The sequence below is a fragment of the Salmo salar genome, chromosome ssa12 (assembly GCF_905237065.1).
Source record: "Salmo salar chromosome ssa12, Ssal_v3.1, whole genome shotgun sequence".
NCBI lineage: Eukaryota > Metazoa > Chordata > Actinopteri > Salmoniformes > Salmonidae > Salmo > Salmo salar.
In genome coordinates, this window is record NC_059453.1 from 72,353,673 (window position 1) to 72,372,701 (window position 19,029).

At 41.1% G+C, this 19,029-nt stretch overlaps 1 protein-coding gene across 5 annotated transcripts in view; it reads left to right on the forward strand.

Moving 5' to 3' along the window:
- LOC106565889 (endothelin-converting enzyme 1) overlaps window positions 1-19,029 on the forward strand; it is a 50,553-nt gene that overhangs the window by 3,903 nt on the left and 27,621 nt on the right. For 2 of the 5 annotated variants that reach the window (XM_014133544.2, XM_045691741.1), the window contains exon 2: window positions 18,509-18,592. In XM_014133544.2, coding sequence (XP_013989019.1) covers window positions 18,509-18,592 — 84 coding nt within the window. Of the gene's footprint in view, window positions 1-17,985; window positions 18,279-18,376; window positions 18,593-19,029 lie in introns of those variants that run through there. The other 3 variants (XM_045691740.1, XM_014133543.2, XM_014133545.2) reach the window with 3 other exon arrangements.

Below are 19,029 nucleotides of genomic sequence, written 5' to 3' on the forward strand. Positions count from 1 at the left end.
ACATTTGATTTGATTTGGACCTGCCTTACAACAAGCCTACAAGCCCTCAGTCCAGCCTCTCTCAGCCTATTGCGGACAGTCTGAGCACTGATGGAGGGATTGTGTGTTCCTGGTGTAACTCGGGCAGTGGTTGTTGCCATCCTGTACCTGTCCTGCAGGTGTGATGTTCGGATGTACCGATCCTGTGCAGGTGTTGTTACACGTGGTCTTCCACTGCGAGGACGATCAGCTGTCCGTCCTGTCTCCCTGTAGCGCTGTCTTAGGCGTCTCAAAGTACGGACATTGCAATTTATTGCCTTGGCCACATCTGGAGTCCTCATGCCTCCTTGCAGCATGCCAAAAGCACGTTCATGCAGATGAGCAGGGACCCTGGGCATCTTTCTTTTGGTGTTTTTCAGAGTCAGTAGAAAGGCCTTTTTAGTGTCCGAAGTTTTTGTAACTGTGACCTTAATTGCCTACCGTCTGTAAGCTGTTAGTGTCTTAACGACCGTTCCACAGGTGCATGTTCATTCATTGTTTATGGTTCATTGAACAAGCATGGGAAACAGAGTTTAAACCCTTCACAATGAACATCTGTGAAGTTATTTGGATTTTTACGAATTATCTTTGAAAGACAGGGTCCTGAAAAAGGGCCGTTTCTTTTTTTGCTGAGTTTATTTCTTTCTTTACGTTAATGGGATAGGGTGTAGATGCGGCCCTGTGGTCACATCAAACATCAAACACCATCACAACTTTACACTCCGACACACCGTTACTCTTGTTTCCCATCTTCACCCTCACGCTCTCTGCACTAGAAGCATCACTGCTTTCAGTAGAATAGTTTCTCTTTTTCCTGTTAATGTCCTTGACACTCATTCTCCCGACCGATATCATCAGAACTATCAACCATAATCATCGTATTCAAGCGCAGCTGTTACTTCTCTAACCTTCTCTCCATATCCTCCATCGCAGCATCTTCACTAATCACACGTCGGCAAACTGCACTTCCTGATTTGGCCTCATTTTAGATTTGGTTAATTAAGAAATGCTGACAGCCATGGCTGAATTCAAACGTGTTGGTTTCTGGGTGTGGTTTGATGTGGGTGTTTCTTGTATGTGTTTGCAGGTGGGAAGAGTTAGACAAATTATTTCGCCAATTACCTTCAGCCATCTGGTGTGCAACCGTGGAAAGATTTATTTGACTTTGGATAGCCTATCTCCGGGGCTAGCTACGGACCGTCAAATTGCCCAATGTACTGTAAATGAGACAATATTTTCATGTTGCACACTTTTTTGTTTTCTTATTAAATGCTTTCAATATTTGTATATGCATTTCCACAATTTATAGTTGGCTTGAGGTTTTTAAGTCATTGAAATTTGTAGCTATTGGAATTTTTACATTGTCCCATGTACATTGTGTAATTTACCGATGGTCCCTAACTAGCCCCATAGGGATATCCAAAGTCAACCCAAATTTACCACAGGCATTACGATTAGGTCGTGTGCAGCTGCACTCAGAATGGATGATTACTTATGTGCTGCCAGCTGTGGGCATGTGGGCAGGATTGATACAAACCCAACCTTCATACAGTATACTTTGTGATGCAGTCACGAGCACAAGTCTCTGTTTTGGATGCAACTGACTTCATGACCAAAATTAACCTATTTACACTTTGTAGTCAATTTTGACAGTAGAATAAATGTTTCTGACTCATATCAATGCCACATAGGCTTTCAAAATGCAAAGTTGTTTTTTAGAGTCAGTTTCTCTTTAAATCTCACATCATGCAGATCAAATATTTCTCCATAGGTATTCTCATGTTATACCTGGAAGGTAGCCTACATGATGTCTCTCATTCATTGAGCAGTAGCCTTTATTGCTTTTTGTGGGAAGTTTTTTTTGTGTGTGGTGATTTTAGGGTTATGTCCCGGACATCATATCTAAACTAAACTGCAGTATTGTTTAACTGTACACATGACTGCATAAGGGTTCTGTAATGAAAATCATGAAGGGACACCAAGTTCATTGTGTCCTTTGACAAGGATGTGGGAATCACATCCAGGAGTTTTGTGATGGTTTATAGGGGATGGGTGGGGTTGAAGTGTTATAAAGGTTTAACTAACTCTACAATCATTGCTTTATTAACGCTTGCTTAAACAAACTCCACTTATAGTTTCTCTGTGTTTTTGAATCATTAAATGATATTAAAGCTGTTATTGGAGTCATTATTTGGGGATTTAATGCAGTATCTTTATGATGATAATGATGTTGGGGACACTGTGTGTATGCCTATATATAAAGAGAACAGCGTATGAGAGGACGCACCTGGCTGTCAGAATTTGCAGAACTCTAAGTCTTATTGATTTTATGTTCTGGGCTAATAAGGGTTATCCTATAGTTTTGTATGTTTAGCTTGTGTTGGAGAAAACCCCCACATACTGCGAGGTGCCGGCTGATAAGGATATTAGTTTTCAGTCGGTACCTGACAGTATCGCGGTGTTTTTTCCAAAGGAAACATGCAGAGAAAGACCAGGGCTTGTTTGATGTCATAGGTCATGAGCTGCAGTCTTCAGCAATGCAGTTGGTCTCATCTATGGCATTCAAGAAGCCTGGGGTAGTAAAACATTAGACCTAATGTTGGGCCTATGTGATGTGCTGGACTGGTTTGTGTTGTGGGTTGGCTGTGACAACTGTGTCAAATTCCAATGGAGCAATTTACATGGCTGTGTTTGTGGGTGTAATGTTTGAATATTTTAAGTATGTTCATGGCTACAGTGGTTCTTCCTAGGGTACACTAAAGGGTTAACATGTGTTTGACTGCTGAGAGGCAGTATCGATATAGTACTGTACTGTGGCTCACTGACTCTGGACCACCTACAGGTGGCAGGGACAGGCTATGGCCCATGATCCCTCGAAGTGGCTCTGTGAGTTTAAAACAAAAGCAGTTTAAGACAATTCTAGAAAAATATTAAGAACACATTCATTAGACTCCTAGTAAGTCTACATGCAATGTAGGGCACATGCAGTGAAGTTCACCAGTCCCAGTTTAATTAGCCTACATTCTAGGGGTGTAACGCTTAACTAAATCCACAGTTTGGTACATACTGTACCTCGGTTTTTGGGTTACAGTTCACAGAAGGAGGGAACACATTTTTATTACATTTACAGTTGAAGTCGGAAGTTTACATGCACCTTAGCCAAATACAGTTAAACTCAGTTTTTCACAATTCCTGACATTTAATCCAAGTAAAACTTCCCTGCCTTAGGTCATTTAGGATCACCACTTTATTTTAAGAATGTGAAATGTTGTCACGTCCTGACCAGTAAAAAGGGGTTGTTTGTTATTGTAGTTTGGTCAGGGCGTGGCAGGGGGTGTTTCTTTAGTGTGTTTCGGGGTTTTTGGTTGATGTTCTATGTTTTCTATTTCTATGTGTTTATCTAGTTTTTCTATTTCTTTGTTGGGGTTTTGGGACGACCTCCAATTAGAGGCAGCTGGTTGTCGTTGCCTCTAATTGGAGGCCATATTTAAGTGGGTTAGTTTTCTCTTGTGTTTGTGGGTGGTTGTTTCCTGTTTAGTCTGTGCACCTTACGGGACTATTTTCGTCGTTTGTTTTGTGTAAGTGTTTTTGGTTTTTTCCTTCGAATAAAAGATGTTCAATATACCCGCTGCAGTTTGGTCCACTCCATACGACGAACGTTACAAATGTCAGAATAATAGTAGAGAGAATGATTTATTTAAGCTTTTATTTCTTTCATCACATTCCCCGTGGGTCAGAAGTTTACATACACTCAATTAGTATTTGGTAGCATTGCATTTAAATTGATTAACTTGGGTCAAACGTTTCGGGTAGCCTTCCACAAGCTTCCCACAATAAGTTGATGAATTTTGGCCCTTTCCTCCTGACAGAGCTGGTGTAACTGAGTCAGGTTTGTAGGCCTCCTTCACGTTTGGGATGGTGTTCTTTGGCTTGCAAGCCTCCCCCTTTTTACTCCAAACATAACGATGGTCATTATGGCCAAACAGTTACTTTTTTTTCATCAGACCAGAGGACATTTCTCCAAAAAGTACAATCTTTGTTCCAATGTGCAGTTGCAAACCATAGTCTGGCTTTTTTATGTCAGTTATGGAGCAGTGGCTTCTTCCTTGCTGAGCGGCCTTTCAGGTTATGTCGATATAGGACTTGTTTTACTGTGGATATCGATACTTCTGTGCCTGTTTCCTCCAGCATCTTCACAAGGTCCTTTGCTGTTGTTCTGGGACTGATTTGCACTTTTCTCACCAAAGTACGTTAATCTCTAAGAGACAGAACGTGTCTCCTTCCTGAGCGGTATGACGGCTGCGTGGTCCCATGGTGTTTATACTTGCGTACTATTGTTTGTACAGATGAACGTGGTACCTTCAGGCGTTTGGAAACTGCTCCCAAGGATAAACCAGACTTGTGGAGGTCTACAATTTTTTTCTGAGGCCATGGCTGATTTCTTTTGATTTTCCCATGATGTCAAGCAAAGAGGCACTGAGTTTGAAGGTAGGCCTTTAAATACATCCACAGGTACACCTCCAATTGACTCAAATGATGTCAATTAGCCTATCAGAAGCTTCTAAATCCATGGCATCATTTTCTGGTATTTTCCAAGCTGTTTAAAGGCCCAGTCAATTTAGTGTATGTAAACATCTGACCCACTGGAATTGTGATACGGTGAATTATAAGTGAAATAATCTGTCTGTAAACAATTGTTGGAAAAATGACTTGTGTCATGCACAAAGTAGATGTCCTAACCGACTTGCCAAAACTATAGTTTGTTAACAAGAATTTTGTAGAGTTTTAAACTTCCGACTTCAACTGTAACTGCAGTAGATCACTGCATTTCATGCATACCGCATCCCATGAACCAAGGTTCCATACCTTATGGTTCGAATAGGTAGGCGACAGTTAGAGACTTACTACATTACTTTTATTAATGACTTGGCCATTTCAGGAATTCAGTTCCTTATGTAAAGGAACATCAGTAGTTTAATAAAATATGTAGGACAGGGCTACCTATCTCTCAACTGGCTTCACATGTAGGGACGATCACTTATAGGCTGCAGTTTCCGTGACCTGCTTGTAACCCTGTTTACTCAGGAAAGGTAGGCCTATAGGTCTTAGAACAGGTGTGGAGAACTCATTCGGACAGCTTGGTAAGATAAAATATGAACTGAATGGTATTTTCCCTCACTACTCTTGTCCAGCACATTATCATGATCTCCAGATATGATGCTTAACTTGTAAGTAAGATCAACAGTGAGTTCTTGCCATAGTTACACTGTGTTTTGGAGGGTGACTAAAATGTTTGATTAATACATTTGGAGAGAAGAAACCTTTAAACCTTTACACTTGTAGGAATTGCCTATATGTTGAAAAACAAATGATAGTCCCACTAAGCGCAAACAAGATGGGATGGTGTATTGCTGTGGTAGCCATGCTGGTTATGTGTGCCTTGAATTATAAATAAATCACAGACAGTGTCACCAGCAAAGCACCCCCACACCATCACACCTCCTCCTCCATGCTTCACAGTGGGAACCATACATGCGGAGATCATCCGTTCACCTACTCAGCATCTCACAAAGACACAGCGGTTGGAACCAAACATCTCAAATTTGGACTCAGCAGACCAAAGGCCAAATTTCCACTGGTCTAAAGTCCAGTGCCTGTGTTTCTAGGCCCAAGCAAGTCTCTTCTTATTATTGGTGTCCTTTAGTAGTGGTTTCTTTGCAGCAATTCGACCATAAAGGCCTGATTCATGCAGTCTCCTCAGAACAGTTGATTATGAGATGTGTGTGTTACTTGAACTCTGTGAAGCATTTATTTGGGCTGCAATCTAATGTACAGTTAATTTCTGAGGCTGGTAACTCTAACATATCCTCTGCAACAGGGGTAACTGGGTCTTCCTTTCCTGTGGCAGTCCTCATAAGAGCCAGTTTCATCATAGCGCTTGTTGGTTTTTGCGACTGCACTTGAAGAAACTTTCAAAGTTCTTGAAATTATCCATATTGACTGACCTAAACCTTAAAGTAATGATGGACTCTCGTTTCTCTTTGCTAATTTGAGCAGTTCTTGCCATAATATGGACTTGGTCTTTTACCAAATAGGGCTATCTTCTGTATACCACCCTTACCTTGTCACAACACAACTGATTGGATCAAACGCATTAAGAAGGAAAGAAATTCCACAAATTAACTTTTAACTAGGCACACCTGTTAATTGAAATGCATTCCAGGTGACTACCTCATGAAGCTGGTTGAGAAAATGCCAAGAGTGTGCAAAGCTGTCATCAAGGCAAAGGGTGGCTACTTTGAAGAATCTCACATATTTGTTTAACACTTTTGCTTACTACATAATTCCATATGTGAAATGCATTATTTCAAAGTGTTGATGTCTTCACTATTATTCTACAATGTAGAAAATAGTAAAAATAAAGAAAAATCCTTGAATGAATAGATGTGTCCAAACTTTTGACTGGTACTGTAAATTTGCACCCATCTCAGTGAACTAATACATTGCGGAGGCCTAGACTAAAAGCTAATTTATGCTTGACCCGAAATGTGGTCGGAAGCTCCATATGGAGTGTGTGACGCAATTGCGGAGCCTCCAGAGGAATGCAGAGGCCAAATCGAGCTCCGTACCGCAATGCCGTGACGGTAGGTGGGGGCGGTACATCCTGTATAAACACAAACTCACTTTCTTGACAACTTCCTTCAGAACAGCTTTGCACTTCTCCGCGAATCGCAAGAAGTATGAATGCCATGACTTCTGCAGAGGCCCTATCACCGTAAATGCTGCATGGCCAATGCAGATGTCAGATTGACCATGCCGCGACCAGATGCACAATGCACTTCTCTCTCCCATCAATTTGTGCATATTAATTGTTTCATAACTTCATTGTGTGAATTGTTTGCGTTTGATTGTTAGTGTCTATCGATTCCATATTACATATATCACCAGTAGTACATTTACCGTTAATTACTATAATTTCTAATCTACAATGTTTGTTTGGTTACGGTCATTTCTGGTAATGAATTCAATATATTATCATTCCAGTCTTTTACCGTTCTTGTCAGAGTGGACACAATGTTTGCAAAGTGCATAACCTATGCTACACTTGTGAGAAATAAGTATTGGTTTATTTAATTCCTTTTAGGTTTTTTTTGTTGTCAATTTAGTCTTTGTCTTTTGTTTGGAGCGCTCCTGACAATGTTGAGTAAGAACGCGCACCTGATTACACATAGATGTACGTTTATAGGTTACCTGGCCTGCGCGCAAATGTTGGCATATAAATGTGCCCATTTGGAGATCTGATAGTATTTCTGATTAGATTAGGGCACCACCACTAATGAGCTCTGGAGCTTTTCAAAGTAACTTTTTCTTCAACCCAAACAGCAAGCAAACATTTTTTTTTAATATATATCCATTGAGAATGACAATAGTTCCTCAATGTATTTGAAAAAATGTCATGCTCTGATCCAGTGGTAAATAGGTCTACCTGATTACTTCTTATCAGTGCTTGACTTGGACTGAAATAGGTTCTGGTACTCATTTTGGGTGCTGGTACTGTTTATATTTAGGTGCAGGAGCGTCACAATACTTTTGAGCTAATATTCTATAAGATGAAGAGGAGCTTAAGCAGTAGAACATTTGAGGTGCTTGTACTCAGCGCTGGTGAGCTCCTGCCCAATTCAAGCACTGCTTCTTATCCCTTGCGAAAATAGCCTACAGTCCTGAGCTCACTGGCATGGGAAACTGAGGGACCAGAATATTTAATACAATGTTGCAAATTCGCTAGTGCAATCAAGTTTGTAGCATACAGTCCAGGCGTAGACAATGTGATTTATAGGATATTTATTTTTATCGGATATTTTCTATTTGCAGACTGCAATGTTTTTATTTGTTGGCTATATGTAGGTTATTTTTACATAGTGGGCAATGGCAATAGAAGTTACGTTTTAGGTTTGTATAATTTTTATTTAGATTTGAATAGTATTTTAATTATAATAAATTAAATTAATAAATTAAATTAAACTATTCCACAAAAATGTGCATATGGAAACCATAACTGGCATGAAATTATATACGCATTTTACATTTACTGTACTTTTTGCTGCATTTGTTGATAACGAAATCTGAAAGTACTCTGGATACATTCAGTAACATAAAAAAAATCCTGGAAAATGTGTGGTAGGTGCAACACAAGACAGAAAAATGACAAGGGTTTGAGTGAGCGGATTAACTTGGAAATGTGAAGCACATATTTGGACTAATGTATTTGGCTTGCTTGTATGACATCAATTTAATATAATCCTCAACTTCTCATCTTTCAAAATACATAGAGTCCTCTTAATTTACAGCATTTCCTTCACTCCAGACAACAAAGAATTTTCTAAAGTTGCCCAATTTAGTGGGAGGGATGGGGGCAACTTCTTGTTGCGTGCTGTGCTCAAGTTCAGAACAACTGTCAGTGAAAACCCATACAATTAAGGCACTTATCAGTACCCAAATTTGCCATTTCCAACCCAGGTACGAGTGTAAAAGGTTAAGGAGATTGAAGGAGATCTGTTACTCACTTGTCAGTCATGAAATTAATTTAATAGATGGAGAGAATAATCTTCTTCGTTTTTTGCAATCCAGGGATAGCTATGTTTACGTGTAATGAGAATTTTGTTCCCAATGTTCATAAACTGAACTTCAATTAAACTACTCAGTCTGCACCCCAGAGTTTGTAAGGTTCTGGTTAAATGACACAGATGGAGGCCCAGCCTACAATAATCAACCAAGTTTATTCACGCGAGCTCTGAATATCATACAATGTACACAGCCTTTTATACCTGACATTTGGTCATATCAAATGTCATACCCCTTACAGATGCCCCCTCCTCTTCAACACAGTCAATGCTTATTTACAAGTCTTCTCCATCACATACATTGCTTATCATATCCTGTCCCATGTTACATAATCTACTGCAAGCCTAAAGGTTTCTCGCCTCTCTGGGTGGGAGAACTTCTTCCTGTTATCAGTTTCACTGTGGTCACAAGTTGTCTTCTGTCTGGTAACAGTGCCCCTTTTCCCTTGAATGTCTTGCCTACATTGCTAAATCATTAAGCTTAAACTTTTCCAACACACACACACATTAGTACATTCATCTTATAATCACTCGGTTATACCTTTTCAGGGTGAAATCATTTAGTCAAACCTTTAATCATATAATTTCCATTACAATCCACCCTATTGGCTAAATATTTCACATATACTTTAACACATCTATTTTTATTGGATTCAGAAATGTCACACGAAATCAAACTAGATCAAAGAAAACAAATACATGTATTTTCATTACATACTTATCAATGACTGTTCTAAGCCTATGTCCAGTCATAACTCTTCGGATTAGGCGGTGTCAGAGGAAGGCCCAAAAAATTGTCAGACTCAAGTCACCCAAGTCATAAGACTGTTCTCTCTGCTACCGCACGGCAAGTGGAACCGGAGCGCCAAGTCTAGGACCAAAAGGCTCCTTAACAGCTTCTACCCCCAAGTCATAAGACTGCTGAACAATTAATCAAAATGGCCACCTTTGTTTTTACACTACTGCTACTCGCTGTTTATTATCTATGCATAGTCACGTTACCCCTACCTACATGTACAAATTACCTTGACTAATCTGTGCCCCCGCACATTGACTCGGTACCGGTACCCCCTGTATATAGCCTCGTTAATGTTATTTTATTGTTACTTTTTTATTTATTATCATTTTTTACTTTAGTTTATTTAGTAAATATTTTCTTAACTCTATTGTCGTGTCTTTGGCATCATTAAATTGAAGACTGTTATTTTATCAAATCAATTCTCTGTAATTATTATTACGTGATTAAACTAATCATGTAAATGTAATTAAGTAGGAAGTCGGGGCACCAAGGAAAATCTTCAGATTACAAAGTTGTAATTTTCCTAATATAATTCTTCAGATATTTTAATATCTGATCAATTAGTCTTCTAATTAATGAATTATTCTTTACCCCACATTAGTCTCATTCCAAACGTCATAAATTGTTGGTTATCTGCACGAACCCAGCCTTTACTATGAATCACCCATACACCAGTTGTCTTAATCATTTATTTACTAACTAACTAAATAATCACAGAAATGCATAAACAAACAAACAGTAGATATGGTTACAAGGAAATGATAGGGGAGGTTCCCTAGTGGGCTAAGCCGATATGACGGCTCGGTGGACAAAGGGAAGTGGGTGTGGACTGAGAAGGGCGGGAAAGACAAAAGAGACACTACACAGTTGATAATTATATTAATTGAAATGCTAATCCTTTGCACATGAACGCTCATTCATTCGGGAATAATTGCAATCAATATATATTTACGCTCAGTGTGTCATTCTGATCTCAGTTGGAATCGTCCATCTTTCTGTTGAAAAGTTCATCCAAGCGTCTCTTTTCTTCCCTGGATTCTTTTGTGGTTAGAATGGATACTTCAGAGTACCATTCAGAAATGTTCTTATAGATAGATGTTTTGTCGATCTTCGCATCTCAGGTTCACATCATTTCTAGCTGCAGAATAGTAATTAGTATTGAATATTTGCTCTTATTCTGTCAGGATTGATAGTCTCAGAGTTGAACCATTTCCACCCGTGTAGCCAATCCTCCACGTGGTATGGTTAGGAATTCAACAACCATTACAACCTTAGCTTATACTGAGGTTTTTGTGGTCTCTACTCACCCTTTGCCCCCTCAGCTGACTGAGGTACGTGTGGTCTGAAGAGGATTTCTTCAGGTGGGGGTTTTATTTGTAACAGTAGAAAAGGGCTGTCCCATGAGCCAGATCATGTCTGTGCTCCTGGGGGCGGGCCAATGACTTAGTTAAACTTTAAAGGGAATACAGTTCTCTCACATTAACGGTTTAACATAGCATCACATCATTTCACAAATAGTTTCATCTTTACTCATTTATTTTATACAATAATTAGACGCAAACCTCATAACGGAGGCTCCTGTATAAACAGAGTTATGGTAATGTGGCTGTATTGTCTTTCATGAGGTCACAAACATGAAACAAAATGGATCGGGTCGTAGCTGGCTTCTCCATCGACCATTTACACATTCTCCAAAACATGGATATCGTTCAGTTCTCAAGTTCTGTGATGTAGAAGAAGTTCCTTTTATTCTCTCTATGTGCCTCATTCTGCATGGGCAGGGGGAGAGAGTCTCCTCCAGGAATTTACGACCTGAGATAACAGAACCTGGCTGTAGGAGAGGAGAGAGGGGGAAGGCACTCGCTATACCCAAAGAGGGCCACGTCATGACATTATTGAACTACATTGTTGGTTAAGGGCTTGTAACTAAGCATTTCATGATATGGTCTACACCTGTTGTATTTGGCGCATGTGACAAATAAGATTTGATTTGTAATGTAGTTATTCTTGGCGAATGCTCCTGTGCCACACATAATTGTCTGGTTTGCAGGATCAGTGTTGAATTACTGACGCATGCTTGTGGTTTACAGCCATGCTCAGAAACCATGGCTTCACTATGTTCCAAGAATCCTGGAATATTGACCTCTCATTGCCATCTGCTGCTCCGAGACACATCCCCACATGCTGTGGAGGAACACAAGCAAATACACTATGTAGAGTCATGTCCCAGACCTAGTCAATGAGACCATGAGAAATAATAGTCCATGGTTAATAAGATGATAGTTGGAGCTGTATTGTTAGATTTCAGTGCATCCTTTGATGTTATTGATAATACATTGTTATTGAAAAAACTCCCTTGGAATGCAATCACATGGTTGGAGAGTTATTTATCCAATAGAACTCAGAGAGTGTTCTTCAATGGAAGCTTCTCTAACATCAGATATGTACAGTGTTGTGTTTCTCAGGGCAGTGGGGCCGTTACTATTCTCAATTTTTACAAAAGATTTGCCACTGGTATTACACAAACCTAGAATGACTATGTATGTGGTTGATTCTAAATTTCAGCACCCAAAGCCAGTGAGCTCTCTGAAATTCTAAATAAGGAGTTACAGTCAGTATCAGAATGGGTGATTATTAATAAACGGGTCTTAAATACATCTAAAACTAAAAGCGTTGTATTTGGTTCAAAACATTCTCTAAGACCTAAACCTCAACTGGAGTTGTACATAAATGGTGTGACCATTGAGCAAGCTAAACTCCTAGGTATAACATTGGAATGTCAATTATCATGGTCAACTCATATTGACAGAATTGTTATGAAGATGGGGAGTGGTTTGTTATAAAAAGATGTTCTGCGTTTTTGACAAATCAACTGTACTAGTTGTTCAGTCTCTGGTCTTACTGTCCGGTAATACATAAAGTGCAACAAAGAAAGACCTAGTAAAGCTGCAGCTGGCTCAAAACAGAGCAGAATGCCTTGCCCTTAACTGCACATACAGAACTAACATCAACAGCATGCATCCCAGTCTTTCCTGGTTGAGGGTTGACGAGAGATTACCTGCTTCTCCTAGTTTTTATGAGAAATATTACTGTGATGAAAATACCATATTGTCTGCACAATCAAATAAAATTCAGCTCAGACACCCATACATATGCCACCAGGGGCCCATTCACAGTCCCCAAGTCCAAAACAAATTCATGGCAATGCAGTTTTATACAGAGCAATGATCGCATGGAACTCCCATCTTCAATTACTCAAGCTACAACAAAATTATCCTTAAACTCATGAAACGGCGGGGGACTATGAGGGGACAAACACACGCAAACACCATTTTTTGTTGTTGTATTCTTTGTATTTTTTACTTGTATTGTTTGTATATCATTGTATTTTACATTTGTGTGACTGTCCCTGTCCTTCAGTGTTTTGTTACTTGTCATGTTTTGTGTTTTTTGTGGACCACAGGAAGAATAGCTTCTGCAAAAGCTAATGGGGATCCTAATAAACAAATAATAACACCACGGGACCAAGGGATCACTTGTATATGGTTGTTGTGGGTCATGTGGGGTTAATTTACCTGACGAAGACCATGTCAGTTAAACTGTTGTTTGTGTATCACAGTACATTTTAGTCAATAATCACCTTTGGGTGCAGCAAAACAGTGAGCTAGCATTGTCTTTCATTCTATGCACCAAACCCAGACAGGCTTTAAGAAATCAGAGTGAATGTGTCCTTTTTTCCTGTTAGGATCTCATATATAATTACTATGTTATGGAATGACTATGATCTCACACTACCTGTCACGACTTCCACTGAAGTCGTTTCCTCTCCTTGTTCGGGCGGTGTTCGGCGGTCGGCGTCACTGGTCTTCTAGCCATCGTCGATCCACTTTTCATTTTCCATTTGTTTTGTCTTGTTTTTTATTTTTTTTACACACCTGATTTCCATTTCCCTCATTAATTGTTGTGTATTTAACCCTCTGCTCCCCCCATGTCCTTGTGTGGAATTGTTTGTTTGTAAGTGCTTGTACTCTGTTACCGGTGCACGTCGGGTTTTGTACCCATGTAGGTTATTTTGTATTGCCGTGGGTTTTGTATTAAACTGCTCCAGTTATTACCTATTTCTGCTCTCCTGTGTCTGACTTCACTGCCACCAGTTCCGCAACCCTTACACTACCACTTACACTATCTGTGGCCTTGGTAGCATCCGACTCCTGAAATATAGATGTGTTCTCATTGACAAAGCCTATTGACAGGATACACACTTACACAGGTGCTTCTGGTGATTCACAAAATAACCCCCTAACCCCGACTAGCCTTACATTAGTCACTCCTTCACCTCTCAACAGCAGGAAACGGAAGACCCCATCACCATTGGTCCTTTGATGCAGTGTTGTTAACTGAGGCAATCTGTGGCAACATGGGGGAATGCGGGCACATCAGTGTCAGGATAGTGTCTAAATATGAGTGTGCGCTCTTGGGGATGACTGTACATTAGGTGGGTTTGTGCCAGTGAATATCCCAACTTATTTAGACTTATTACTGTAACGTGGTGCCTCAACTCATTGACAACATGTATTTATTGTAGATTGTGACTGAAGAGTTGCAGATGTTTTTTTTTGTGTAAAATGCATTCTCTCCATACAAGGAGGCTTATGGACAGATATATATATATAAAACCGAAAAGGATAAGAAAATGTGTATCATTGGGATCTCAGTCATCAGCAATGCAAATCAAATCCCATTGTATTTGTCACCTGCTTTGTAAACAGGTGTAGACTAACAGTGAAATTATTACTTACTGTCCCTTCCTAACAATACAGAATGAAGGAAAGAGAAATAATTGAAAAATAGGAATAAATACACAGTTGGCTACATACATGGGGTACCAGTACAGAGTCGATGTGCAGGGTGTACTAGGTCATTGAGGTAAATATGTAAATATAGGTAGGGATAAAGTGACTAGGCAACAGGATAGATAATAAACAGTAGCAGCAGCATATGTGATGAGTCAAAAGAGTTAGTGCAAAAAAGGTCAATGCAGATAGTTAAATAGTAACCAATAGCTACCCGGACTAACTATTTACCAGTCTTATGGCTTGGGGGTAGAAGGTGTTCAGGGTTCAGTTGGTTCCAGACTTTCTGCATCGGTACCGCTTGCTGTGCGGTACCAGAGAGAACAGTCTATGACACTTTTTTGGGCTTTCCTCTGACCACCGCCTGTTATAGAGGTCCTGGATGGTAGTGATGAACTGGGCTGCACGCACTACCCTATGTAGCGCCTTGCGGTTGGATGTCAAGCAGTTGCCATACCAAGCGGTGATGCAGCCAGTTAAGACGCTTTCAATGGTGCAGCTGTAGAACTTTGAGGATCTGAGGGCCCATGCCAAATATTTTCAGCCTCCTGAGAGGGAAGAGGTGTTGTGCCTTCTTCACAACTGTGTTGGTGTGTGTGGACCATGATAATTCCTTAGTGATGTGGACACCGAGGAACTTGAAGCTCTCGACCTGCTCCACTACAGCCCTGCTGATGTGGATGGGGGCGTGCTCTGCCCTCCGTTTCCTGTAGGCCATGATCAGCTGCTTTGTCTTTCTGACGTTGAGGGAGAGGTTGTTGTCCTGGTACCACACTGCCAGGTCACTGACCTCCTCCCTATAGGCTGTCTCATCATTGTCGGTGATCAGGTCAACCACCTTTGTGTTGTCAGCAAACTTAAAATGTGTTTGAGTCGTGTGCGGCCATGCAGTCATGGGTGAACAGGGAGTACAGGAGGGGACTAAGTAGTCACCCCTGAGGGGCCCCGTGTTGAGTTTCGGCATGGTGGATATGTTGTTGCCTAGCCTCACCACCTCGGGGTGGCCCAACAGGAAGTCCAAGATCCAGTTGCAGAAGGAGGTATTCAGTCCCAGGGTCCTAAGCTTAGTGATGAGCTTGGAGGGCACTTTGGTTCAGTATTCTGACATAGTTGTTCCTCTTCCAGGTGGGAGGGGGCAGTGTGGTGTGCAATAGAGATTGCATCATCTGTGGATCTGTTGGGGCAGTATGCAAATTGGAGTGGGTCCAGGGTGTCTGGGATGATGGTGTTGATATGAGCCATGACCAGCCTTTCAAAGCATTTCATGGCTACCGATGTGAGTGCTACAGAGTGATAGTCATTTAGACGGGTTACCTTGGCGTTCTCAGGCACAGGGACTATGGTGGTCTGCTTGAAACATGTAGGTATTACAGACTGGGTCAGGGAGAGGTTGAACATTTCAGGGAAGATGCTCTTAGTATGCGTTCTGGTAATCCATCTGGCCACACAGCCTTGTGAATAAAAACCTGTTTAAAAGTCTTACATTGGCTACAGAGAGCGAGATTACACAGTCATCTGGAACAGGTGGTGCTCTCATGCATGGTTCAGTGCTGCTTGTCTCGAAGCGAGCATAGAAAGAAATGAGCTCATCTGGTAGGCTCGTGTCACTGGGCAGTTCTCGGCTGGGTTTCCCTTTGTAATCCATGATAGTTTGCAAGCCCTGCCACATCTGACAGGCATAGTAGGATTCGATCTTAGTCCTGTTTTGACAGTTTGATGGCTTGTCGGAGGTCGTAGCAGGATTTCTTATAAGCATCCAGATTAGTGTCCCGCTCCTTGAAAGCGGCAGCTCTAGGCTTTAGCTCAGTGCGAATGTTGCCTGTAATCCATGGCTTCTGGTTGGGATATGTACATAAGGTCACTGTGGGGGGGACGTCGTCGATGTACTTATTAATGAAGCCGGTGACTGATGTGGTACATTGCTTAATTTTATCGGATGAATCCCAGAACATATTCTGGTCTGTGCTAATGTAACAGTCCTGTAGCTTAGCATCCGCTTCATCAGACCACTTGTTTGAGTTTTTTCTTGTAAGCAGGAATCAGGAGGATAGAGTTGTGATCAGATTTGCGTTTTGTTTCTGTGTGTGGAGTAAAGGTGATCTAGAGTATTTGCGCCTCTAGCTGCCCATGTGACATGCTAGTAAAAATTAAGTAAGACAAGGAGCACCACCACTGGATGTACATTTTCTTGTTTGCTTATGGCCCTATGCAGCTCGTTAAGTGCGGTCTTAGTACCAGCTTCGGTTTGTGGTGATAAATAGACGGCTACAAAAAAATATAGATAAACTCTCTTGGTAAATAGTATGGTCTGCAGCTTATCATGAGGTATTCTAACTCAGGCGAATAAAACTTTGAGACTTCCTTAACATTAAAGATCAGCACCTGCTGTTGTTAACAAAGAGACACACACCTCCCCCTTAACCTTACCCGAAGCTGCTGTTTGGTCATGACGATGCATAGAAAAAACAGCTAGATGTATGTTATCCACGTCCTTGTTCAGCCAAGACTCCAAGAAACATAGGATATTACAGTTCTTCAGGGAGCCCGCTTGTTTAACTCTCTTGCACCGCCTCTTCCTCTTTCAAATCCTGGGGATTAGGGGCCTGGTCCGGAATGAGCAGTATATTGCTGACTTGTTGAAGTAGAAATCTTAATCCAAATCGAGGTTAGTGATCGCTGTTCTGATGTCCAAAGTTATTTTCGGTCATAGGAAATGATGGTGGAAATATACAAAAATAAAAAAGTTAAGATCAGGGTAAAAACACACAAAATAGCAGAAATGGTCAGGAGCCTGTAAAACGGCAGTTATCCACTGCAGCGCCATCTTCTTCCACATACAGTAGTAGGCATTATGATGCTGAGAACTGAAACTCACTTTAGTCTGAAAATGTACTTGAAATCCACTAAAAATAAGTGGTTACCACAGAAGTCGTCTCCCAGTCGTTTTGTCATCCCTCTCATCACTTCTGTGTGTCTCCCACCATCTCTCTTTCTCATCAGAATGGTCCCTCCACAGGGTGATGATAGGACTGAGCAGGACCTTGTTAAGGAGAGCCAAGAATATCAGTGTGGGCATGTTTTCTGAGTGGCCTTGTGGAGGTTAACAGAACACTAGTGGCTGTCCGCTGTGCTGTTCAGGCCTTGTGATACTGCCGGTAGATTTGACTGGCGCTGTCCGTGTACTAGAAAGCTGGGTTTGGTTTGGTAGGAGTGGAGTTTGCAGTTTTGCTGTAGGCTGGTGTAGCAGTTACAGCTGCCTATTTGGTGTCTGAAGATGCATAGCTTTTGACATGAGTTATAGGTGTAGGTAACTAAGCTTGATTTAGGGGAAGTGTCATGGATTAGATTGAATACAGGAGAAGAACTAGTACTACACTTTGAAATTATAGTAGTTTACCTGATTACAAAGGTCAGTTCCAATATCAAACCTTTCCCCAAGCAGTAAAAACATAATTTTTTAAGAAATTAAGATTTCTCAATGTCCTTCTGGGTGAAGGGTTAGACAGGGTAAGGTTTGAAACAATCGACTGTCATGCCTATCGGGTGACGGTAACCCGGGCAACAACTGAAAGCATGCAGTGGGAGAGCATTTCCATCCAGACTCCACCCTCTGGTCTTGAAAGTCCTATGGATAGGAGAGTGGGAGGTAACTAACGTATAAAAGTTTCCTCCCTAAATCTATATGAAACCACTCTGTGGAATGCACACACTCCCTCTCACACACCCTCACTTTCAGTCACATAAGTCGATTAAGTCAATGCTCCTTCCTGTTTTTCGCGAGTTCCCTCTCTGTTTTGTTTCTTGTTTGACTAGGTTGGGCTAAGTTGGAGCTCCAGGAGAGCGTGTACTGAAGGAGGGCTGAGCAGAACAACAAAGTTGCTAGAGAGGACAGGCTGTTTCTTTAAAAACCTTTACAGGACTTTTTAAGTGGTGAGTTTTGAAGGCGCCCACGAGATTAGACCCCAGGAGTAGCCGAATGACGCAATGGTGGGTTCTTGAGTAGGGGGTTACGGGGTAGGGAGGTGGTGAGAAGAGGGTAGGAAATACTGGGGCGCTGAATTTAATATTCCTTCCCCTGATCTTAGGGGGAAACCCAGGATTCCCAAAGACTGTTAAAGAGTAAACATCACACACATCCTGACTGTAGGAAAGGAGAGGAGAGGGCCTTAAGGAGCATGGAAGCACTGAGGGAGTCTTTTCTGCATTTGACCTTTCAGATGTCCACGTACAAGAGGGCCACTCTGAACGAAGATGACCTGGTAGATTCCAACGGGGATGAGATCTACCCCCCTGCCATGCAGGTAGGACAACTATTTCTTTGTATAAAAATAATGGACGAGCTCTGACACATGCCAAGTCTGTCTAGATGCACTCATTCTGCTGCTTCTGTTGTTATGTTATGATCTGCTTGCATTGTATGACAAATTCCATTCCAAATAAATGCATTAGCATTGAGCTAATCAAATTCCAGTTCTTCTATTATCTTTGTGAGGACTTTGAGCGTCATGGTATTTCCTGTGAGCCTGCTATTCTCTGTCAGCCATGTGCTACATTTAACACAGAGAGCTACTTGAGGAGAAAGACTATCTCCTGATGCGTAGACTAAACAAACTACCCTTTACAGAGGCCCATACAGTATCTGCATTTCTGGGTGCTTCAAAAAGCTTGGATAATCAGTTGCAGAGCCCATCCTACAGAACAGATGTCTCAAGTTGCATGTGTTTCTATAATATTTGAC